Source organism: Vespa velutina, chromosome 4, assembly GCF_912470025.1.
Source record: "Vespa velutina chromosome 4, iVesVel2.1, whole genome shotgun sequence".
In the NCBI taxonomy this organism is placed as follows: domain Eukaryota; kingdom Metazoa; phylum Arthropoda; class Insecta; order Hymenoptera; family Vespidae; genus Vespa; species Vespa velutina.
In genome coordinates this window covers 9,213,545-9,239,858 of record NC_062191.1, presented here as the reverse complement: position 1 = coordinate 9,239,858, position 26,314 = coordinate 9,213,545, and the positions used below count along the sequence as shown (strand labels likewise).

At 29.9% G+C, this 26,314-nt stretch overlaps 1 protein-coding gene and 1 long non-coding RNA gene across 6 annotated transcripts in view; one reads left to right on the top strand and one right to left on the bottom strand.

Moving 5' to 3' along the window:
* The window catches only part of LOC124948846, a 105,328-nt gene extending 95,035 nt beyond the window's left edge, over positions 1-10,293 (top strand). The window contains exons 8-10 of one of the 4 annotated variants that reach the window (XR_007100865.1): positions 6,813-6,950; positions 7,763-9,520; positions 9,785-10,290. Coding sequence is in view for 3 of the 4 variants with exons in the window: in XM_047493082.1 (XP_047349038.1) it covers positions 6,813-6,950; positions 7,763-8,851 (1,227 nt within the window). In the remaining variant the exon portion in view is untranslated. Of the gene's footprint in view, positions 1-6,812; positions 6,951-7,762 lie in introns of all 4 variants that reach the window. The other 3 variants (XM_047493082.1, XM_047493080.1, XM_047493081.1) reach the window with 3 other exon arrangements.
* The window catches only part of LOC124948848, a 63,806-nt gene continuing 37,547 nt past the window's right edge, over positions 56-26,314 (bottom strand). Inside the window, exons 4-5 of one of the 2 annotated variants that reach the window (XR_007100866.1) lie at positions 7,072-7,182; positions 5,581-6,968 (exon numbers count right to left, since the gene is read on the bottom strand). This is a non-coding gene — a long non-coding RNA (uncharacterized LOC124948848). Of the gene's footprint in view, positions 4,422-5,580; positions 6,969-7,071; positions 7,183-26,314 lie in introns of those variants that run through there. The other variant, XR_007100867.1, reaches the window with a different exon arrangement.

Here is a 26,314-nt window from a genome sequence, read left to right as displayed (position 1 = left end):
CTCCCTCTCTCTTCCTCTCTCTTCCTCTCTCTCTCTCTCTCTCTCTTTCTTTGTCTCTTCTCGTTTTCTAGAAAGAAAAGTTAATCCGCTTCAGGGAAAAATAACTGAAAAAAAAAGAAGGAAGAAAAAAGATAAAAAGGAAAAAAAGGAGAAAAACGAAAAAAACGAAAATAAATCCTCGATTTCGCTACGACACGATCGTAAAAGAAAAATTACGTGTGTAAGTCTAAACCTCGTAATTCCTAGGCTTTTCGCTCTGTGTTCGTGAAAAGCAGCAAAGTTGACTATCGTAAGCGGTTTTATCTTTGATATAGGTATCTACCTACCTAGCTATTATACGAACTTCCGAGGTAATCGTACGCGTTAATTATAAAGCATCATCGAAATTTCTCTAAAGGATCCTCTTTATAGTTTAAGTAAGTACAAGTACCGTCGACCTATAGATATCGATCTTCAAACTCGATTTTCAACAGGCTCTTTATTGAATAAGACCCAAAGATAAAGTTCAATATATAAATTTTCCATTCGAATTAATCGCCATTTACTACTACAAATGATCGAATCAACATTCTCAAATTTCTCTACAATAATTCTTTCTTTACGTGTAAATTGTTTCGTCGAATTTTGAAAGAAAAGAAAAACTGTGAAATATCTTTTTAATAATCTCGTCTTTTAAAAGTAAATATTAGAAATAATTGCCCTAAAAAAGTTCAAAAATACCAAATACCAAATACCATAATTACATCTTAGATATGAAGTCCCATGAAAATGATGCGTTATTAGACTTAATCGTCTTTTGTTTCATTTCTACTTATTTTGTCCTTCCACAAATCTAATTAATTTATACGAGGGAAGTTTTGATTCCAGCTAGTTTATCTCTTTTCTATCTATCCATCTATCTATCTTTCTCCGTCTCTATCTTTATCTTTAAAACGTAGCCGTGGTTCCTCCTACTATGTTCAATCTCTTCTACCCTTCTCTGCTCGTTCTCCTTTTCAGGAAGCTTTTGGAAAATTTGAACGTGTACCGTCGGTTAGATAGGTAGGTGTTTCCGCTTCCGGAACGCACAATACTATGCGCTTTTGGCAAAGTACCAGGAACAGATCCTGTAGAAAGGAGATCCAATGGCACCGACGGGATATTAATCTATCGTCGACGAATGACCATAGCTTTCTACCTTTCTCTTTCTCTCTCCTTCTCCTTTTCTCTTGAAATAGGTGTTGAGCAAAGATATGTTCTACAAATATTTTTACGACTTTGTAAACATATATATATATATATATATCATTCTCTCCTCTACTTATCGCTTAATAATTCGAACTCGTTACTATTCTTTATAAAAATTTACGAGAATTCAGTAACTGAGAGGCTAATTTAAATCATCAATATATAATAAATTCTTCGATTTCGTATTAATTTTTTTGAATCATCGAAAAAAAAAAACACATTAATTCGGTTGAATATATAAATGAAATATTATGTTCGATGCACAAACGAAAATTATCATTCTCATGAAGAGCGGGAAGATTTGAAAATTATTATTCTTTTCCTTTTTTTTTCTTCTTTTTTTTTTTTATTATTATTCTGCATAAATGACAAATAAACTCTTAATCGTTCTTTAATAATCTCACATCCGTTTATCGGTTTATTTATTCGAGAGATGAAATCTCAAAGAGAGATAAGCTTGAAGATGTGCGATAATCGAGTGTCTGCGAATTGGTTCGTTAAATCAAAAATTTAGCTTATACGAAAATCGTTCTCTACTTTATCCTTTTTCATGGATTTCACAAAATGAGACGGACAGGAGATTTCATCGAGCGATCATAACTGTGAAAGTTATAATAATACAACGGTGGAAAATGATCTGCATTAATCCTATTATAAAACGAACGTTCGGTAGCCACCAACCAAGCTGTGTCAGAAATTTTCTACTTTTACAAAGAGAATTTTTCTATAGAGACCGAGCCTTCCGGAGTGTTATAAAACGAATTTTTCCAAGAAAAAAGAGTATCGAGCGAATACTCGGTTATTGCGCACGCAGGGCCGACGAAAATTTGTCCATCGATCGTCTACGCACGTGTTCCTACAAAACGAAAAATGGAAAAAATTACAAAATTCCACGAAACGATTAGCGAACGAGTAGAAACCGCAAAATTCGCGAGAACTTGGCAAGCATGCAAATGGCGACAATTTGCTCTCTTTCTCTCTCTCTCTCTCTCTCTCTTTGTCTCTCTCTTTCCATTTTTTTCTCTCTTTTTCCCTTTTTCGCATTATCTTTTAACATTTTCTTCGATTAATCACAAAGTAATTGTGATTTATCGTCCACGAAATGTGTACTATTTGTTGAACTGTAGAAAAGAAAAAAATATTTATTTGCTCCATATCCTTCTCTCTCTTTCTCTCTCTCTCTCTCTCTCTCTCTATCTATTTATCTATCTATCCATCTTTCTCTCTCTGTCTCTTCTTTTGATTTGTCCATGTTCATGAATACATCTCTTGACGATAGTAACCTAAGAAAAGATTGTACGATACAATAATGATCATCAGTTTCACGTAGAAATGTGAGGATGAAATTTTTCGTATGGAGAAATACGTGCTGAAACATGAGGAAATCACGATCTGTAAACTGGGACACACACCATTGTGCCATTCAATTTTATTTCGGATATAATAGAAAATAGCACTATGAATTGGGAAAGAGAGAGAGAGAGAGAGAGAGAGAGAGAGAGAGAGAAAGAAAGAAAGAAGAACAGAGTGCTATTGGAAGGTTGGTCCACAAAAATCATAATGGAAAGCATGTACATATACCTATGTATATTGAAAGAGGCTATTTTTCGATTATTCAGAATCGCTTCGTAAATTTTGGCATGGTAAATGCGCAATAATAATTATTACAAAAAAAAAATGAATAAATAAAAATAAAAGTGAAGTGAAAATTAAAAATAAGAGAAGAAAATTATGAGAGGATAATAAATACTGCTATCTAAATAATTCTCTTGCGGAGTATGAAATTAATGACGTGTGTAAATACGTAATCATCGTAAATAGTTTGTATTTTCCATTTCATTTTCTTCTTTTTTTTTTTTTTTTTTAATTTCTTTCTTTACTCTCCTTTAATTTAGTATTTGAAAAGAGATAAGCTATTGTGGCGTATACATGTGTGCGAGAACGAGTAATTACCTGAACACATGTGATCCTCGTAAATAATATGATTCGTTTTTCTTTCTTTTCTTTTTTTTTGTTTTTTTATTTGCGCTTATCCTTTTTCTTTCCCATTCTTTTCTCTTTTTTAATTGAAATTACGAAAAATAGAAGACACTTTGTATAGTTAGATGAATAATCGTATTAAAAGTAAAGAGACTTAACTTTCCAATTCCATCGTAATTAATACGATGGGGAATTGATTTAATTCTTCGACTTATAACCGCGATGCAATTTCGCGAACGAATTTCACGCTAATTCCCTGAACGTGTTACTCCACGAAATGGGTGTTAAGGGGTAGGAGGAGAAGTATTGCAAGAGAGTGTCGAAGGAAAGGAAGAGGGATTCAATACCTACGTGATATTGAAGGTGACTCAAGACAGCTGGTAATTCAATTAATATGTGATAAAATTTGCACGCCCATCTAATTAATAATTTCATTTCATTTCATTTCATTTCATTTCATTTAATTGGAGCGATCAAGGTTAGTGTCTCGTGCATGTTTACGTTTATCGTTTAAAGATATGAATCGTCTGATAGAAGAATATTTTATCTTTTTTTGTTAAAAGAATACTTTGTTTTTTTTTTCTTTTTTATAATCAAGCGCAAAATATTCTATTCACGACATTGGAATAAATTCTAAAGAGATCGAGTCGACAGTCATGGGCTCAAAACAACTAGCGAAATGGTCGAAAACACAAAAGCCAAAAGCTACGAAGCCATTGGACAAACCGTCCAATCGTTGGCATGAAAATTGGACAACTTCAACAAGAGGCTTGAAAATCAGAAATGACAGGACATAATTATCCAAACTGAAAAAAAGTGAAAGAAAAAGAAGAAATAAATAAATTTTAATTTATATTTTCTATCTCAATTTTATCACGTGCAAATTTAATAATCTTATTCGTAATATTAAAACAAATGTATTGTATATTTTCTTATATTCATTTTGTTTTTGTTTTTCATTCTTTTCGTTATTTATTTCGTCAACACAATTTCTTTTCAAACGACATTTACGCGACGAGAAAACATTTTAATATCTAAGAAAATACTACTACTTACATATGCTTCCTTCGAATTTCCTTTCTCATTTTTAGTCCTTCTTCGTTGTTCTTCCGTCTTCTATCTGTAATTACTTCCTTGCGGCGGAAAGCTTTCTTTTGTATACGAAGTAGCAATAATTTCCTTTTTTACTACAACTTTCCTTCTCTTCTCTACTACTACTAAAGAAGAAACAAAAAAGAAAAAAGAAAAAAGAAAAAAGAACAGAAAAAAGATAAAACGAGATAAAATAAGAAACAAGTAAAGAAAAAGGAACAAAAGAAATTACTGATCCACGATAAGAAATGAATACGAGCTGATCTGATAGTCAATTAAGATTAGATTGAAGTTTGCAATTGTATATATATATATATATATATATATATATATATATATGCGTGTGTGCCTGTGTGTATGTATAAAGTATACACATCCATACATATACATCCATAAAGTATACACATCCATACATATAATATATATGCGTCATATAGCCTTGAAGTAGAATGATCAAAGATATTATCCGACCGACAGGTTGGATAAGAGCACGTAATACGAGTCGCGTCTATGCTCGTCATGTCATTGCTCAGTTTTCTTTTCCTCTCTTTGATAAAAGTACTCCAAAAGCCATTTTCGGTGTTCCTACGCCACGTGTCATGTTAGATCGTTCATGACAGCAAGTAAATATTTCACACAACTATTCCTCTACACTTTAATGGTGTCATTCTTTTCTTCCTTCGCAACAATGAAGAAACGAGATAAATTTTACGATTGAGAGAGAAAAGATTTTTTTCTTCGAAGCAAAGATCTTAAGATCACTATTATTATATAAAATATTTTATATATAATATATATAAAATATTTATTGAATATTTTATTCTTTTGTGCTTTTCTTTTATTTATTTATTTTTTTTCACTTTTTCTTGTTCAATCATCCTTTATCATTTCAGCAGTTTAATTTTTTATAACGTAGGAATCGTTGTCACGTACATTTTTATATTTGTAAATAAATATTATGAAATTTTTAATTATTATTTGTATATTTTCGACTATGATAATATAACTAAATAAGCGTATAAACATAATTTAATGATTGAAAACAGAAAAGGTAGTTCATTGCAATCATTTAAAAATTATATTGTTATATTATGGAAAAAAAAAGAGATGAAGATTAAAGAATTTATAGTTCTTCTTTTTTTTTACCTTTCATTATTTATTGTCAGTCAAATAATTTAATAAAATATAAAACAAAATATTTGCACGTTCGATGAAATTTTTTCATAAAATTTCGATAAAATCGGTTTAATCGTTATATTGATTTTTTCTGTTTCAACATTTATAATAAGAAAAGCATTATTTCGAAAATCATCCATTGCATTCGATTTAACATTCTAAACAGAACTTTTTCTCTATAATAAATAAATCGTACGTAGAATTATTTTACTTTCAATTCCATTAATTTATTGCTATATTTGTTACTAATATCTACACAGATACAATTAAAAACGAATATCATTATTCGTGCAAAATTTCAAACTAAATAGAAAAGTTTCATTTTTATTAAAACTTGTAGATATAATATATTGTATGTTATAATATATTGTTTAATATGTAGTGTATTATAATAATATATTGTTTATTGTGTATATATAGTGATCTCGTAAGACAATATATTCGCGGTTATTTAAACAGAAAAATTAAATTTCATGATAAGATGTAAAAATGAAAAATCAACGAACGCATTCTTCTAACTTCGAAATATTTTCAGACTTTTAATCTTTTAGGTTTGACGTATCTAAAGATCAAATTGATCGTTTCTCTTTTCAAGATCGTACCAGACGTGTAGCGTTTTGACAACAACGTGTTCCCTCGCGAATGTTTCACAACGCCTTGGAAATGGCTTTTGGAAATTCGTGAAATTGGAGTGTTCCAAGTGAAATTCGTTGAGTGGAATGTTTGTTTTGCATAATCGTGATTATTCGTCGTCTCAAGGAAGGATTTTCGGGAAAACTGATACCGAAGAGATAACAGAAAGAGAAAGAAAGAGAAAATACAGAGAGAGAGAGAGAGAGAGAGAGATGGATAGATTGTTGAAATTAAAGATAGATAGATAGGTAAATAGATAGATATATATATAGATAGATAGATAGATAAAGAGAGAGAGAGAGAGAGAGAGAGAGAGAGAGAGAGACAAGAAAGGGCAAAAAGATGAGAAGTGGAGTGAAACGAATGATAATTAGTGCCACCTTACACGTCTCATCTTCTTATTAACGCCCCTCGTTGTTCCAGCCAATCCCCTTTTTAGACTTTAAGGAAGTCTCCCTTTCGTAACTTGATTAGATACTCTTGTAATTAGAACGTCCTTGTAATTAAGATAGCGCTGGTAAAATCAATTACCTACTTTCGGAAACGATACTCGCTTGGAATTATATAAAAATGTATAATTTCTCTAATAATTAATTATATCTTAAGATAAATTTTAAATTGTTCGTATAAACTTTAATGGATCGTTGATAGAAAATCGTATAATCGTTTGTTTTTCTTTTTTTTTTTTTTTCTTTCACTTACAGCAAAAGAAATCGAGTATCATCGATTCTCAGCACATCGTCATTATTCTTGTTGTTTTCTCCCTCATCGTTTTTGGCATGAGCTTCGCGTTCTTCTTCAATTGCGTGCGGAAGCTTATTCGTGATCATCGAATCATTCAGGTTAGTAGAAATTGATTTCTATGAGAAAAAAAAAATGAAAGAAAAAAATGTCAACTAAACGAACTTTCCATAAAAATTATCGGCCTTTTATCGACTTTAACTCATAAATTGTGAGTCATACCGCGTCGCGTTCAACATCGTATCTTCGGGATTTCAATTACGCAATACACGTAGCAGCATTTCGTTCGATTCTCGCCTCGATCGACTCACGTATCCAGGAGCAGAGACGTGCCTAACATTCGAGGAAAAAAAAGAGAAAAAAGATATATATAGGTAACAACGTTTATTAAAAAGCACTCGATGGAATTTTAAAATGTTTAAAAAATGAAACCAAACGAAGAATAACAATCGATAATATTGTGTGATATAAACGTTCTAACAACATGCAAAATTAATTTTCTGAAAAGGAAACTTCACAAAGATATATACTCGTTCAGTAATTTATTCTTCAGTTATCGATTAACCAATACTAATATTATATAACGCGAGTGAATATATAAAGATCGATATGGAAATGAAAAGACAACAAACTAACAAGAATAGTATACGTTTTATAAGCTACATTGCACCATCGTATTAAAAAATAAGAATAGATAAACATAGATTCTAAGTATATTTAAATAAGTTTAAATAAGATTAAATAGACATAAGTCTATTTAAAAAAGTAATTAATAAAAAAGAAATATTGAAAAGAATCAAAAATGTTTTCTTTTTAAATATAATTAAATCTATCAAAACAATAGACACGAGAACGATATTAAAAGCTCATCAATGAGAATCTAACTTAACTATTGTCTTTTATCTTTATCCAGGAACATATAAGACAGTCTAGAGAGAATCGATTGGATGAACTAGGTCGTAAATCTACACCGAGGCCTCTTTCAACTTCGAGAACGGACATCAGAGATCGGAGTAGCGAGTCACCTAGCTTGGAAGTGGTACCGAGCAAAGAACTTTTACCACCAAGCACAGTGATAGCAGAAGAATACACGGTAGCTTATAACAATAAAATCACTTACAACGGACGAGACATGAACGACATACATCAGAGTAATAACGTAAGCAACGCGACCCAAGAAAGACTGCAAGAGTCAAATGACGAGCCAGAAATGCGAGATAATTCGTGTCAGACTAGGGAGAGTCTATTCGAGCCACGATTATCGGACACCGTAGTACCTCCAGCGTTCACGACTTTCGGATTCCGGGGCTCGCAAAATGGGACCAATTATCATCGTCATCATCATCATCATCATCACCATCACCCGCAAAGTCCGCAAAAGTCACACCCAAGTCCACCGCTCTCGCATCAGAGCTCTCAACAGTCTTCTCAACAGAGCTCGCATCAGCAGAGTAACTCTCAATGTTCAGGTTGCAGTCCAGCATCTAGAGGACGAGATGGTAGTATGGGTATCTGTCCAAAGCACAATCCAATTCCAGCACCGCCAGGTTGGTCAACCCATGAGCTAAGTTATCCTCCTCAACACCAGTCCGGGCAATATCAAGAAGTTACGGACTATCCTTCCTATCAGAGGTTCCAAAGTCCAAAACCTGGCGGAGAAGGTGGTAACTATCATCAGTCTCCTAAATTCATCAGACAGAATACCGTAGGTTCCGGCGAAAGATATGGTAGTTCGATCTACGGCTCTGGTCAAAATTCCACACAGATTTCTGCTCATGGTTCCAGCAACACAACGTCAAGTACTCATCACTCGACATCGTCTAAGTCTCAGCAACAACAGCAGCAACAACAACAACAACAACAACAACAACAACAACAACAACAACAACAACAACCTAGTGACCCCAGATATAAAGCCGAAGCTATTATCGAAATCGATCAAAGGAGACCATTTAGCATAGAGAGCACAAAATCAGCCCCAGATGTTATAGCGACGCACTGACGCCGGGGCTATGGGGATTGGGAACCTTACAGGAGACGCCATCCCCGTAAAAATATAGATGACACTCAACAAATTCAACAAGAAACACATAACGAGCGAGTTAAAGTAACTGTAGCTACTCAAAGTTCGTTAGACGATGACACGTCGACCAACTCGACGGTGGAACATACATCGTCCTCCTGATCCGTGCATCAAAATATCGTAGTCGATCCACCTGACTCTTTTATCGACGATAAGAACACTTTGAAAAAATCATCTCTTAGCATTTTACCAATCGAACATAAAACATCATTATTCAATGAACTCGCTCTAATACGATTGTCTTCGAAATTAGACGATTTACCGATCTTAAAACCACCTGATAACTTCGGAACACCTGTCTTCAAATGTAAAACGCCTTCCTTATCTTGGCAGCATTGTGGCTGTCCTTCTCATTCTCATTTGCCATCTCGGAGATCGACGATCACCTGGAGTGCCTTGAAACGTTGCGGACAGGACGCCTTCTATCGCACTTGGCCTAATAGATCCACTAAAAGGCTACTGCGACCTCAGAAGAGGACCGTCGGTACTCAAAGTTCCTTCGACGGCGTTAAGTCATCGCTTGGGACACTTCGTTGCGTGTCTAGATCGATCGATATGACGGCGACTACGATGGATCAGGAGATCGGGGTATCTATACCTTTCTAACGATAGATTTACGTGTTCTACTCTTCCTCCGATCAATTATTTCTTGATTTTTTTTTTTTCTTCTTTTTAACTAATCCTTATTTATTTCATTTTTCTCTCTCTCTCTCTCTCTCTTTTTCTCTCTGTCTCTCTCTGTCTCTCTCTGTCTCTCTCTCTCTCTCTCTCTCTCTCTGTTTCACTTTCTCTTTTTTTCATTGAGCCTAAACGAGTAAAAAATCAAAAATTTTCTCACATCGTGATTTTCAGGAAGAGTGAACAAACGATCCAAAACTGATAATAAACTCTCGAAGCATTTTTAATAACAATTGTCTAAAAAGGCCGTACATAAAAAAAAAAAAACAAGATAAATATTCGCTCTTTCATTCCTATCGCCGAGAAAACTTCTTCGACATTTACGTAAAAAATTCAAACGATATAAAGATCATGTCTACAAGTTCTAATCGGCAGTAATATTTTAAACTGTCGTAATAATAAAAAGAGTATGTAATCAGTAAGAATCACTGCCTTCGATTCCTAGAAAAAATGTAAGGACATCTTTATCGCGAACATTCATCAAGGATAATGAAAATAGTAGAGAACGGCCTAAATCGTATTTGGAATTCTTTCGTCGCGTAACATATCGAGAGTTATGAGAATTATTATTCGTTTCTCGACGAATCGCCGAGCACCGTAATTGCCTAAAGTTCGAAGGGAAAATTAATATAATAATAATAATAATAATAATAATAATAATAATAATAATAATAGTAATAATAATAATAATAATAATAATAATAATAATAATAATAATAAGAAGAAGAAGAAGAAGAAGAAGAAGAAGAAGAAGAAGAATAAGAATAATAATAATAATAATAATAATAATAATAATAATAATAATAGTAGTAATAATAATAATAATAAGAATAATAATAGTAGTAGTAATAATAATAATAATAATAATAATAATAATAATAATAATAATAATAATAATAGTAATAATAATAATAGTAATAATAATAATAATAGTAATAATAATAATAATAATAATAATCAGAATAAGAATAAGAATAATAATAGTAATAATAATATTAGTAATAATAATAATAATAATAATAATATTAGTAATAATAATAATAATAATAATAATAATAGTAATAATAATAATATTAATATTAATATGAATAATAATAAATAAATAAATAAAAATGAATAATGAAAGAATAAAAATGATAAACAATTATTATGTCTGTAGATGTAAAAGATGCTCACACAAACTTATACGATCAAAATACATATGTTATTATATTCGCTACATACTTACATGTATATATAATATATATATATATATATATATATATATATGTACGTATGTTTGTACGTAAATGTACGATTCGTATAGACAAATCTGTCTTCTCCGTGTTCGATCAACGTTCGACGTTGAAAAGGCCTTAACTCGCTCTCCGAGAGAAGATTCCATCGCCTCGAGCAAGGAAGGAGAGACGATTTCCTTCGAATTGCTTTCCGTCGAGGGTAAGGACTACTCTCAGAAGCGTTTATCTTTCTTGAATGGAAAGTTTCTACATAGAAATCTACGTACATAGATACATAGTATGCGTTTAACGCATACGAACTGTTGTACTTTACGAATGATGTAATGAGGATCGATCAAAATAACAAAATAGATAGAAAAAAGAAAGAAAGAAAGAAAGAAAAAAAAAACGATCGTTTCTCAATGATCAATAACGATCGAAGGGATGATTCGTGCGTTTATACCTAACGACTATACGATATTAGACGGATATTATTTTTCCACGTAATAAAAATTATCCATCGGTTACCGAATCGGTCTGCGCACACACGGTGATGAAAGATCATTGAGAATACTGCATTTATAATTAAGTATATATCTCTTATTTATCTCCTATTTTTCCTATTGATCATTCAACAGTCAGCTTCGTGTAATATCAAAAAATGCATTTTTAATGAACGATAAGCATTATTAAGAGGAGAGATCGTATAAATGCGAGTACGTTCGATCGATGGATAAATTTTGTTATTGAAAAACGAACGAATTTTTATTCGTTCGTAGAATCATGCAAATTTATACAAGTATTCACTCATTGAAGTAAGAAGAGTTTTTGATTACTCTCGAGATCGATCAAAACGTTCGCATAAATCTCGTCCATAGTGATTTCTTTTTCTTTTTTGCTTCATTTATTCTTTTCATCTTATTTTATTTATTTCTTTTATTTTTTTTGGAACACTTTCAATGATGTAACATGTACAGCTCATGTGTGTGATCATAATGTACTTCTAGCGATCAAGAGTGTGACTAAATTAGTCAATTAACTGTTTCAAAGAAAATAAAGAAAAATCAAAAAAAAAAAAAAAAAAGAAAGAAAGATAGAAAGATAGAAAGAAAAATGTATCAAAAAGACACGAAGCTGCGAGTTCAACAAAGTTTTATTATGAAAAAAAAGAACTATGTTGAAAAATAGGTGCATAGGGGCAGTGAAGAGGTACCGATCAATACTTGAAATTCCCGTTTGTGTACAGGTTAATGATTAACAATATAGATCTTTAATGTACAGAGTGTACACATTTGTATATAATTTCTCTATAAACACTTTAATAAGCCGATAAGAGTAATAAATATAGTACTTTTAAAGTAAATACAGTTTTACTTCTTTTACCCTGTTCTTTTCCTAATGATAAACTATAATAATAAATTGTTTGTGATTTGAAAGGATGTTTGTAACTCGTGCGAAAACAAAAAAAAAAAAAAAAAAACAGTAAAAGAAAAAATTTTTTGGTTCTTATTATCGTTACAAAAAACAGAATAAAATTCCACAAAAATTTTATATGAAATTAATTAATTCATTTTCAAAAATAAACATATTCGATTGAATTTGTGTCAGAATTTAATTTCATCCAATTTTAAGATGAACCGTAATAAAGTACAAGATTATTCGCCAAGAATTTTATCGCAAAATTTATTGAGCATTCCCGAGATAAGTAGTATATAGACATCGCGTCTATTGAAATTTCTCTTTAAGAAGAGAAGCACGTTCGGAAAAGGGGTCTGGGAAATAAGAGGGAAAGAAAAAAAAAAGAAAAAAGAAAAAAGAAAAAAGAAAAAGAGAAAGAGAATAGATCGTTCTGTGGTTTTCTTTGATTTGAGGAATTTTCGTGAAGCAAGGGGGCGAGATCAACGAAATGTGAATAACGAAGACAGATGGGACAAATCGCGCAAAACGCAAGCACGAGACGTTTCTCTTCGAAATTATGACCTTCACGTTTCTCTCTCAGTTTCTCCTATAACATACACAATTCATACATGACTGTGTACATATGTATATGTCTATTACGTATAAGCGTGTACATATATCCCGAAGCTTTATCTCTTCCACATAATATATAATTTATGTATGTACATCGTGGTCTAGCTAGGAAGAGAGTACCAGTGTAGTACGGTAAAATGACATTTTTAATGGCGTATCCCATCTCGTTCCATTCCATCAAAAACGTCACTCCCAAATTACGCTTGGCAAGAAAGTACCGACTCTGGGAAAATCGAATGTTACGACGGTAATTTAGTGAGCTACCCACTATTCCCTTCTCTTCTCCTACTACTAACTCATTCATTTTTTGCCTCTTCTTTCATTTGCATTAGTGACTTTTGACATGTGTACATACATGAAAATTTCACCCATGGAAAATGGTCCTTTTCATGATAGAATATAAAAAACGAACTCAATTTTTCCTTTCATGACGATTAGAAAATTTCCTTTGTATATGATACGAATAATTTTTCATTCCGTTTTTCCTTCTCCCTTTCTTTTTGCATTAGCAACTTTTTATACTCATACATAGTTGAAAATTTCATTGAATATGATTGATTTTATAATAAAATAAAAAAACGAATTGATTTTCTCTATGACGTTTAAAAAAATCTTTTTATGATACAAGTAATTAATGACAATTAATGATTTACAAACTCGTCATTATCGGCTTTCTCTAAATTTGCAATATAACTGTTCATTGATTTTCCATTTGCATCTTATAGTTTCATCAAAATTAGTAGGATAATTTAGCAATTAGTAGATTAACTCGTGAGAATTTCAAAAGGTCCACTAAGACGAGATACGAATTGCGAACAGGAGTGTAATGTAACAGTAAATTCAAGTGTACATAGCAATAGGAATTCAATATCGCTTAGGTACTTGACCGACAATCGATTCTATCGAGTGTTCATATGTCTAACTGTATGGTCCTTAGTCACTTACGGTTACAGAGGTACTAATACTAAAATACAGATGAATTTTTCGTCCTTACTAAAATTGTTTCTATGGATTTTACGTCAAAATTTAAAGTAAAAATGTTCAAGTATTCTTTCAAAATTTATACGACATTACAATAATAATTATATGGAATATAATATAAATATCACAGACAATCGAATAAGATTTCTATTTCTATCAATTAACTTCTATATATATATATATATATATATATATATATATTAGATATAAATTTTGTATGATTCTAAACTATCTAAAAAGTTTTAACTACAATTTCGATCGTTCGATTGAGTGGAACAATAGCTTTATACATCACTCCTGTTTTTCCAATTGTATTGTAACTCCTGTCAAATCTCTTCAATGTAACTGCGATCTCTCGAATTCAATACGTGATATTTCGATATGCGAATTTTTCATTTAATTTTTACGTGTATTTTTATCAAATAAAAATCTCTACATAGGTCGTCGAATGAAGAAAGAAAATAAAAGATATACCTACTTCTATGTACATACGTATTTATAAATCAAAGAGCAAGAACACGTATGTGGAACGAATTTATATGGTATTACTCGTTGTAAAATTGTAGCTGTGAATTAACGACCTGTCAAACAATTTCATCTGACGTTTTCTCTTTATGGGCTATTATCGTGCATGTATTTAAGTACATACACATTTAGTATATAACTGACATAAAAAATTTTTAATTATAATCGTTACGTTATATTTAAGCAGTCGCTTTTGCTCTCTCTCTCTCTCTCTCTCTCTCTCTCTCTCTCTCTCTCTCTCTCTCTCTCTCTCTGTCTCTCTCATATATTTATACATATACGTATATATACATATACATATATGTTAGACACTTCATAACACTCTCGATAAAGTTCACGATAACTCGAATTTGGTGGGTCTTTAAAATTTAAATCGACGCTACGTACGTTCATGAATGTATGCATAACGAATATAGAACTACCACTTGCGTTTACATTGTACTGCCTCTACTTTGAAACGATGCATCAGTAGGGAAGAGATTAGCCAGCCGATTGCACCGGAGATATTCCCAAACGAGTGGTCTCGGATAAATTGAAAATTCATGTTTGATCTTTCGAGATCTCTTGATATAAGCCGGAAAATATTCTTTCTTTTCTTCATTCACAGCGACGACAACAACGGCAATAGGAACTCAAAAATATCATGTACTAGATATATATATATATATATATATACATACATACATGCATGTATTCAGTGAACTATCGATTCTTTTGATCGTCGATAAGACACGAAGTTCGTACGATCTGTATAATCGACTGATTTTCAATTTTATTTCTTTTTGTTTTTTCTTTTTTATTTTTTTTCACATATTATTAACGAAAGTAGAATGCATGACAAATGCAGTATAGTGCTAAAATTTAAATAATGTGATTGACACGTTCGCATGCTCGTTAAATATGCATATGTATCACATTATGTACAATGTTTATGACAAGCCTAGGATATACGTAATATTTGATCATTGTTTTATATAAAATACAATAAGTATATTACTCGGATATAAATCTTCGCTGAATGAAACCCAATATTTGTACAAAATGTAAAGATAAATATCTAGAAGACCGATATCTCTTCCTCGATAAAGGACAAGGAGATAAAAATTTTTTTCTATAGCTATTTGGCTACGGTATTAAAGTTCTCCATATTGTCGGGATAACTGACAACTCCTTTCTTCATAATCAAGTTCTATAAGCATTATATTTAAGTTAACTTCCATGGTGTTCAATACTTATTTCGATATAAAATTACGGGAGTGACGTAGATTCTCTAGTAATAGCAAGATTTTCAAACTGTTTCGTCTGTTAACTTGGGAAAAAGCAATGTAGGATATTCCGTGCTAACTTTACCTTTTTAACGGTGCAGTATTCTTATTAAAGTTGAAATTTCGATATTTTGTAAATCATCCACCAAAACATCTCTCTTATAATTGAATAAAGTTTGAATAAAAATTTAGTGAACATCGTAACGCTCGATGGCGAATTCAGTACATAATGATAAAATCATTTATAACTTATCTAGTTACTCAATTCCTTCTAAATAAATTTTCTAAAAGTAGAAATCTACTTAAATCGCTTTTTCGCATTCGAAAACGTAAATTCACTACGATATATTAAAATCCTTTGATTTTATTCCGGCGAATATTATCAAAATCAAAAATCAGAAATAATAAATCACAATCCACATTCACAAGTATTTCTATGATCTCTAAATAAACTTACATTCATACTTATTGAATTATGAAAATCGTAAATTATACAGTATTAAAAATTTTCAATTATCAATTGAAACATGCTATTTTCTTAATCAGATTTTTGATAAATATGACAATGATTTCTAAAATAAAGTGTAATGGTTATATAATATAAGATTTTTTTTTTTTTTTTTTTTTTTTATTAAAGACAGCAAAAATCATAATCTGTATAATTGAATTTTTTGAATAATATCTTGAACAAAAGGAATTTCAATTTCAAACAAAATGAAATATACATAGACATCTAAATAACTATATATCGTTAACAGCAATAATAGATCATAGTAAAAATCCAATAGAAATCTTCAAGATATGATTTTAGATTTATACAGAGATTAATTTGTCGATTTATTTATCTTTGATCGCGTTAACAAGTGGAAAAGCTTTTCTTTATTAATCACAATCTGGTATAGTTGGATAAAAGAGGACGGTAGCCATTTACATAAACGATAGGACGAGAATACGAATATAAAAGTGAGAGAAAGAAAGAGAAAGATAGAGAGAATACAGGTGGAAGGTGACTGGAGGTAATAAAAGAAATTAAAACTCCACGGTCGCGGTTGGAACGTAAATTTGAATTTTATTACCGCACGATCGTTAAAGACGTCGTTATTCTGAATTTTCATGGCTTCGCTTGTAAAGATGGTTGCAGCTGCACGGCGCGGCGTGAAAATCGGCGATGCGTCGTCCGGTCTCCTATGTCTCAATCGGAAAATCTAACGGTTCGAATCGTAATGGCGATCGTAAATAAAAACAGTTGAATTTAGTGAACAAACATAATGGCGAGTTCGTTGTGATCTTTTGGTTAATTGCAAATATGTAAGAAAAAAAAACAAAAATGACAAAAAATAAAAATATAAAGAAATATTTTGTGAGAATTAAGTTAAATCGAGACAAAAATAAAGAAATAACAAAACTTTCGATTATGATAAAAGAAGAAAAACTATAAAAGCGAATAGATCGATCGACATAGATTCTATCATTTAAATAAAAAAAAGAAAAAAAAAAAAAAAAAAAGAAAAATGAAAAAATAACAAAAAGAAAATTAAATAAAGTCGTGATCTTAAAAACTGTATATAGTTATTGAAACCTTCACGGATTATGGCATCGAACTTGTGAGTTTTATGGCCATAGGAAGATCGTGGCCTTTTTATGACACATGTGTCGTAAAGAAAGCATTACGAGATTCTCAGAGAAAAGGAAATCCATTTTGAACAGAAAATCCGTATCCAGAAACTAGGAGACATCTCGTAGAATGAATACGAATACACGATGATTTGCGACTGACTTTACTAGATTTTGGACGAGTCTTCGAGTCGAGATTTAATATTTGAAAATAATTAAAACAAATGACATAAAATCTTTTCAAGTACAATCATATCGCATTTAAAAATTATATATATACGTTTAACTAGTAAAATAATTCCTTTCATCTTCTTTATTCAAATTTATTCTCTCTAAAGGAATAAGTAATAATAATATGTAATTTATTTTATTCGAGATTGAACCTTCTTTTTTATTATTTGTTTTTTCAAAATATTATTCGAAAGATTTAATTATTAAACTTGTGATTTTGTATTAAGATATAAATGTATTTATTGAATCATGTAGAGTTCATTTATTTCTTTCAGTATTATTCAAATAATTTAAATTCGTTTATTTATATAATAATATTAAGGAGACAAATTTGTTAAATAAAATTATCTTCAATTATATTATATTTTTATTCTTTCGTAAATATTCATCAAATAGAAAAAGTAATAACATTCAAATGTGAAGAGAATATTTTAACTACTTATTTATTTTTGTTTAATTGAAGCTTTTGTAAGGATTACATTTATATAGTAGACATAACATTCTTTTCAAGAGATATAACATCTTATAAGGATATCTTTTTTTTTTTATAATGAAATATAACGAGATTAAATTTAATATAATATAAAATTTATGTTTATTCCTTAAAGTTTAATAATATACAAAGAGATAAACACATTATCGTTTGATTATTCGAAAATTTTTTATTTATTTATATATGTACGTATATTTTATATTTTTGAAAATACTTTTTAAGTCATTATAATATATCTATGACTTAATAATAAAGGTAATAAAATATTACTTTATTTCCCTAACATGTAGCTTTCTTCTCGAAACACAAAATTTACGTTCATTGAAAGATCACGATTTCATGACTTCGTGTTGTCTACTGGACTGATATACAGCCACTAAAGGAACCTTTAGAATGTTCTCTCCTAGCCTGTTGTTTAACGGAGCCTATTGGAAAATTGCACTTTAACGTATAAACGAGAGAGTACCGCCTGCCCATTATATGTCCAACGGACAATATATATTTCCTCTTTCCTCGCTTGGATATAAATGCATGTTAATGGTGTGACGCTTAGAACACAATCAAGATACACCGTATTAATATACGAGCAGATGGATCATCAACGATTATATTGTTATACGTGAAAGTCAATGTGTAAATTATATTTTATTTTTAATCTTTTTATTTTTTTTTATTTTACATAATTACGTTTTATATATATATATGTAATATAAGAAAGAATTGAATATATAAAATAATGTATAACAAAATATATATCATGTAAGATAAAATATATATGTGCGTGACATTTTTCTTCTGTATTTCTTTTTTCTTGTTGTAAAAGATATTGTAAAATACAAATGAAAGATGAGAAATCATTTTTAAACACTTCGAACGTATCTGTATTTCTCGGAGAAAAAAGAAATAGAAAAAGAACATGGCAGGCAAAGGAGAAAAGTTCGTGGCTCTAATGGTAACGTCAGTTAAGGATTTAAAGCTAATACCTCACGAAGCTATCCAATCGTCGTATCTTTTAATCATCGTCTACTCTCGCGTTCTCTTTCCTCGCGTGAAAGAAGGAATCTCTGTTGAACCAAACGAGACCTATTTCTAGCTATTCGTTCGTGGAAACACGATCTCGTTCGTTGAAATATTCGTTTTTGAGCCGAGTTAGAAAGTTGCTTGGTCTATATCGTTGATATCTAAAATATCTGAAACGTTCATAGAAGTTCAATTCCAAAAGGAGCAAAAAAGAAATGAAATTTTGAATAATGTATACGAGATATAGGCCATTTAAATAACATCCATGTATATTGCGATTTTAATAACAACGTTTTCTTTAATTATACCTATTCAAAATTATTTTTTCATTAAAAAATACTATTGTACAACCAGAAACAAACCGATAAGACATTCGAGCGTTTCTGAATATAATTTGAACCCTGCATATGAATATATATGTTAATGTATGTATAAAAAATTGACGTATGTATGAAAAAGTAACGTATGTATATATAATATAATTCAAAAATTTTCCGTATTTATCATATCTTCGTCAAGAAGGATGACTACCTTAATACTATTTCGGTAACAAAATAGATAAGAAGACCATTAGAAACTCGGCTTAGTTACTCTATTCTCCAAGTGTCATATCATTGATAAAACGGATCGATACGACTACCTCGGGAGTTTGCTCCCTGGTTATGCAAACAAAACTTCTTCATGAAGGATGCAGGAAAGCAGGAAAAGTAATAGACTGGAAAGAAAGTAAAAAAAGGAAATGAAAAAGAAAAATTTTGAGAAAGCTCGAAAGAAGATGAAGAGAAAAACGGAAGCGAGAAGGAATGAGGAGAGGGGGACAAGCTTGGTAAAAGAGACGAAACGAATGTGCGAGAGTTTCTATGTGCAAACACATAGGTAGATATAGGAATATAAAGTTTCAGTTTTACGAGGTAAAGCAACCCTCCTCTTGCGTTACTTTCACAGCCTAAAGAGAACGAAAGAAAGAAGAGACATAGACCGGGGTTAGGCAGCTGGCATTGCCATTGCTGCTGATGGCACCGCATCGCTGCACATCTGCATCAACGCCAGACTGCAGTCGCTTCGTAATATCGGCAAATCGTGATTTATGCATCTTCTGTCTCCATACCACCCTGTCGCTTTTAATAAAATGTAAATATCGGAATGCGACCTCGAAACCCACATCAATTCCATGATCATTCGTATTATTTCGTTCGTGAGAAAAATAGATTCGATTTTAAAAATTTACAATTGAAAATTTTAATCATTCAGATAATAATTTTACTTATTTAATATTTTCTTCGAACTTCTATGTCAATTATTTTTCTCTCTTTTTTGTTTCTTTTTTTTCTGTTTTTTTTTTTTTTTTTTTTTTTTTTATCGAAATAATTTTTGTTCATCACATTTTCTTTCTTTTTCTTTCCTTGATTTTCATTCTTATTGTAAATTATTATTTATCTTGTTTATTAATTTCACGTAATTAACGTGTTTCTGATATCTCTAACGTGTGTCTTTACAAGCGAACGATCAAATGTCCCGCATGAAACAACCCGCGCCTGTATCCGGCATCCTGCGGTCCCTGTCTGTGAATGCTAATGAAAAGAGCAGTGCATTCAACCTATCTGATATGACGACGACTTGTAGATGAACGAAATCACTGTGAAAATTCTATTGAAGTATTCCTTCTACGCAAAGGACGAATATTAATCCGTTTAATGTGCTAGAACTTGCAATCAAAGGCAAATGAAAATCTATGTGTTGACAGATCCGTTAGATGTTTTAATAAGAAACTCGGACAGAATTAGACAGAATTCTAATTACACTGAATTAATTCCCGGTGGATTTGAGTTTGTATTAAATGTGAAATGAAATATTTCTAATTGCAATCGATTCGAACATACGCATTATACTGCCTTTGATCTTCATTAAATTACGTTTGGTTACACGTAGGTACGTGTTAGTCAAACTAGGAAATACATAATTTGTTCGACAGTATCCGATGGGGGTCTAAACTAAAGAAATATTTATATATTACTGATGGAACACTAATTATTAACTTTAAATAATATACTTATATTCACATTAATCAATTTACTGTATCATTTTAACAAAAATGTTTTTATAAAATTATTAATTTAAAATAAATTTATAAGAACAAATTATTCAACTCAATTAAATAAATTTTCAAAACTATGTTTACCAGAATAAATAGAAACATTTTCTTTATTTTTTTAATTGTCTAATGGAACAATAATACTTTTCACTTCTTTCTTAAAACGAATTTCAATAGTATCTTATTTTTGAATGTTTTACCGCTTTGAATGTTTACCGTTCATGTTAATCGTCTGTAATTACGATAACGAGAAGAGTTCGTAACTTCATTTAAGTGAAAATGCTTTATATACTTCTTAACAAAGTCTACCACATGTGAATAATTTTATTATTAGACATTAATCATAACATTACAAGGCTATCATTAGATTAGATCTCTCATTTAATTACAAAAATATATATATTTCAGTAGTTAACGTATAAGACATTAAGCCAATTTATTAAACTATTATAATTAATTAATTTTATCGTGACAGTAATAAAGAAATTATTTCAATGTTTATTAAATTAAAAGAATTATTCTTTTAAAGAAAATATTTGTTAGTTTTATTTTTTTTTTTTTTTTTTTTTTTTTTTTTTTTAATCTAATAATAAATATAAGTTGTATTTTTTAATGAATAAGCGTAATAAATAAGTATATAATATTTTTGAATAAACTGTAACACACACATACACATAGATACACACAGAAAATTGCTATACAATTTTATTAGCAGTAATAGATGTTACTAGTTGGCAACGTTCTCACAATCGAAATGACAGTACCACAATGATAAAATAAATTAAAATTCTAAAAGAATACATGCGTGTACAGCTCGATTAAAAAGTTTTTTAATCTAGAGTCGTACGACTACTTTTCTCATTTCTTTTCGCAATATCAATCGTTCTATCATAAAACGATTTTCTGTCAAAAGTTCGCAAATGAGATCGAAAAGCTCCCACAGTAGTTTCGAGAAATAATTTTGTGAAAGTAACGATACCGACATGTTATTAGGCTTATTAAAGTAAACTGTAACAAGGCCTATATATGTTAATTATCTTATAAAATAATTAATTAAAATGATATTTCTCAAATAGAAATTATACATTAAATCTTGAAAAATAATATAACAGTCTCTAAAAACTCGTTGACTATAACATGTCGACCATCTTCTTATAACAAGCGAGGATATTTAATTAAGATTTACGATAAAGATTAACTGAGGAAACTTTAATCTTTGGCCGACATCTTGGTGTCTGACGAATCGCTCTTTGTTCTCGACTTTGTTCTTTGAGTTATCAAGGATAAAGCTTTTTAACTTGTATAAGATCATTTTAGCATACCTTATCTCCAATCGTATTTGATATAAACATTTCTATCTGTAACATTGTATTACAAAAAATGTCAGCTGTATTATCTTTCTTTCTATTGAAAAAAAAAAGTAAACAAAATATCATAAAAACTTTAACAGCTTATCTAATCGTAACAAATATTAACAATAAAGTCATATCGTACTTTAACGAAATATTATCTCATTCAAGTAAATTTGAAAACGGCAAGAAATGTTTCGCATTACTACGACCAACACATCGTGCACTTCATTTTCCTTGAACGTGTTTGTGAAACCACAAGCGTCGGAGTTAAATCTGTACTTAATGCTATGTTATTAGAATTAAACCCTAGATCTTCCTGTTTCTCAGAGACCGACCATATTTCTTCTACTTCTGTCGTTGAACCTAAATCATAAACATAGAAAAGACGTATTCATCCTACGAAATCATTATAAATCCAAAATCATTAATACGAGTGAAGAAAGATATCAAAATAAATCAAAAAGCTAAAATTAATCGCGATCATATTATGGATATGAATCAAAATAAATATCGTTTTAATCTAAAAACAAAATAAACATTTTTTAGAAATAACTCTAAAATTAGAATAACGTCGATTTAAATTTCAACTTTCCGATATCAATATCATTAATTTTGTTTCGTAAAATTTCCAAAGATAAATTTTCTGGATTAATAATTCTGTTCGTTTCGATTCGACTAATCGAGTTAGAGCAATACCTTACGAGTGGTGACAATGGAGGCATTGCTGCAAACAGATAACACGCCGTAGTATTCAGGATTCATTAATTAGATCTACATAACGATGCTGCAGTAAGACGAAATCTAATGGCGGCTTTATACTATGCTCCGTACTATGACTACGTTTTGCGTCAATGTGTGGCTACTGTTAGTGTACTTCTAAAGTAATTTAGAAGTGAATTTGACGATAAGTTTTCAGTTCTTTTATACTCTCATCGATCATTGAGTACAGCAAGTTTAATCTTATATTAATATCTGTTATATCTGAAAGTTTAGTGAAAATTAATGAAATAAAAAAATTTCTAAATCACATAAAGATCTTACTACTTTTGCTACATATTTTTCTTTTTTAATAATAATACTAGATAAACAAATAGAAGCGTTATAAATTAAACGAATATAATTATAATTAGTTATGATTAATACTTATCAAGAAAAATTATCTACGATGCGTATGTACACTTCGAGATCCACGGAACGACTACCTGCTCCACGGAACAAGCTGTTCTAATACAGGATATAATCCATTGTTTATTTACATTTTAAAATTCTATTGATTTGCATTAAGACTGTTCATGATCTTTTGTTCGAATCACGAAAGGACAAAATATAAATTACATTTTAACACAATATGGAAACATTATTTACATTACGCGTCTATCGTATCGATGTATAAGCTTGTGTGAGTTATACTCCTCACACATCTGACTTTATTAATAGTTAAATATATTACTTTGAGGTCGAAATTTGAAATAAATCGCATGAATGAATGAACATTCGCATAAGTATATTTACTTTTTATATTTAATGAATTCCATAAACTCCTGTATAAAAATCTAAATCGATCTGAGAATGCAACAATCTTGAAAATAAATAAATCGAACTTAGAGAAAAAAAGAAAGAAGGAAAGAAAAAAAGATCACCAAATATAAAAGTTCCTGTTAAAAATCCAGATATAATAATAAAGGTATACGATAACGAGGATGTACATCTTAAAGACCATTCCATCCAAACAAAATTAAAGTACATAATTCGAGCTCAATATTTTTCTATTGAAAAAAAGAAATCAATCCAAGGATACTAACATAAGAATCGTACACAATAAATATTTAAAATTACGAACAAATAAAAATTAATAAATAATTAATAAATGATAAAGAATAAATAAGACATATAATTTGATGTTATTTCATTCGATAGGTTATGGACCCAGAACATGTGGCTGATTCATGTATAAAGATTATTGTAAAGAAAAATGTGCACGCTGTAAAGAAAAATCGAAAAATAAAATAAAGAGACGAATAAAATCGATATAAAGAAATTTCCTGTAAAAGATATTAGTAACGTCGATAAAATGGAAAAAAGATATTCATATTTAGAAATTCCAAGTGAGTATAATATTAAAATCTCATGATTTATATAAAAAAAAAAAAAAAGAAAAAAACGATTACAACTGAATTGGGAAAAGACAAAGATAAAGCTTTAAAAAAAACGAATGGATATGCACAAAAGATAATAATAAAAATGGTAGAAAGAAAATTGCTGATGCATATCTTGTATTCTGAAATATGTGGATATGGATATACGAACATGAATAGAATAGACTCACAACTATAGTATCTAACCTGAAAAGTGTAAATAAGAATAAATGAGAATAAATAAAAATGAATGAGAATAAATGAGAATGAATATGAATAAAAAAAATATAATAAAAAAAATTAAAATTTTTCAGTGCGTTTCTCTAAAAAATTATTTCAGAATTCTATTCAATCTGTTTATGCACTACGAAGTATGATCAGCAATGCAAAATATAAATATTTTGTTATCTTCAATTGAAATTAGAAAGAAAAGATTTTGGAAATGCATTGAAATATGCAGCCATTCGCCCGGTAATACTTGTATTACATGATTTACATTAAAATTTAAATTTTAATATATTGCAACTAATACCGATCCAGATCTCACCACGTGGAGGTTGCTGCATGTAGAGATCCACAGGCTAACGGTGGCTCTACTCTTTTATGTTATTATTATTATTATTTGAAAATCAAAGTATACAAAATAGAAATCGCATTTAATGTTTTTTAAGAAAATTTACAATAACGTAATTGTAACGCGAGTAACTAACTAATGTATCTATCTTCATGTAATCCAATGAATTTCTATTTTCTTGTAAAATAAAAAAAAAATCTAAATCGATGTGTGCTGAACACTCGATGGTGATGATATAAAATGATTGATAATCTGAAAAGATTAAAAATTTATAATCTTACGAAACTATAATGAAGTCTTTAATAAATGAAGAAAATTTCTACTTAATAAAATCCTAGGTATATAAAAAAAAATAGTCATTAATAATTATGTTATTATACTATTACTAAAAAAACTCATTAAATTCATTAAATATTTATCATTAAAATGATTTGCAGCATAGAATTAATAACGTCTAAACTTAATAATGCACTTAAAGACTAAAGTGCGATAAATTTTTGTAGGGACGAGAATAAAAACGAAAACAACAAAGAATGTGCATCTTGAATATCGACGCGAAATGAAATCAATATAAATCAATCACGTTTTATACTTCTGAAAGAAAAATCTCCAACCAAAAGTCCAAACAAATGCTCTTATAGAAAGAAAGTCGATCAGCCATAGAGTACACAGTACCAAATAAAATGAAATAGTGTACAAAGAAAAAGTGTAAAGAGAGAAGTGAAACAAGTGACGCAATGAATAAATCGAATGCAAATCCCTTTACAAACGACGACTGCCATTTCATAGGAAATAAATACATCTAACAATTTTTTTTTTATTACTTGTACAAATTTTTTAATTTAAAAGAATAATAAAATAAAAATTTAATTTAAACAATTCTTGATCGATCTATCATACCTGTAAAGGTGTTAAAGTTATTTAAAAATATATCTTTTATTATTGCAATATGTAATCACTGTTCTGTAAGAAAATTACAAATTTTTGAAATAAAAAGCATATAAATAAAATTCATATACAATTAAGATATAATTCTAAGGAAGAAACCATGACAGTATATCGGAATTGTTTGAATTATATCATATCTTTCAACGATAGTTTTAAACCGAGAAGAACATTCAACAAAGATATATATAACACGCAAAGAGTAAAGAGATGATGTCGTTGATAACAT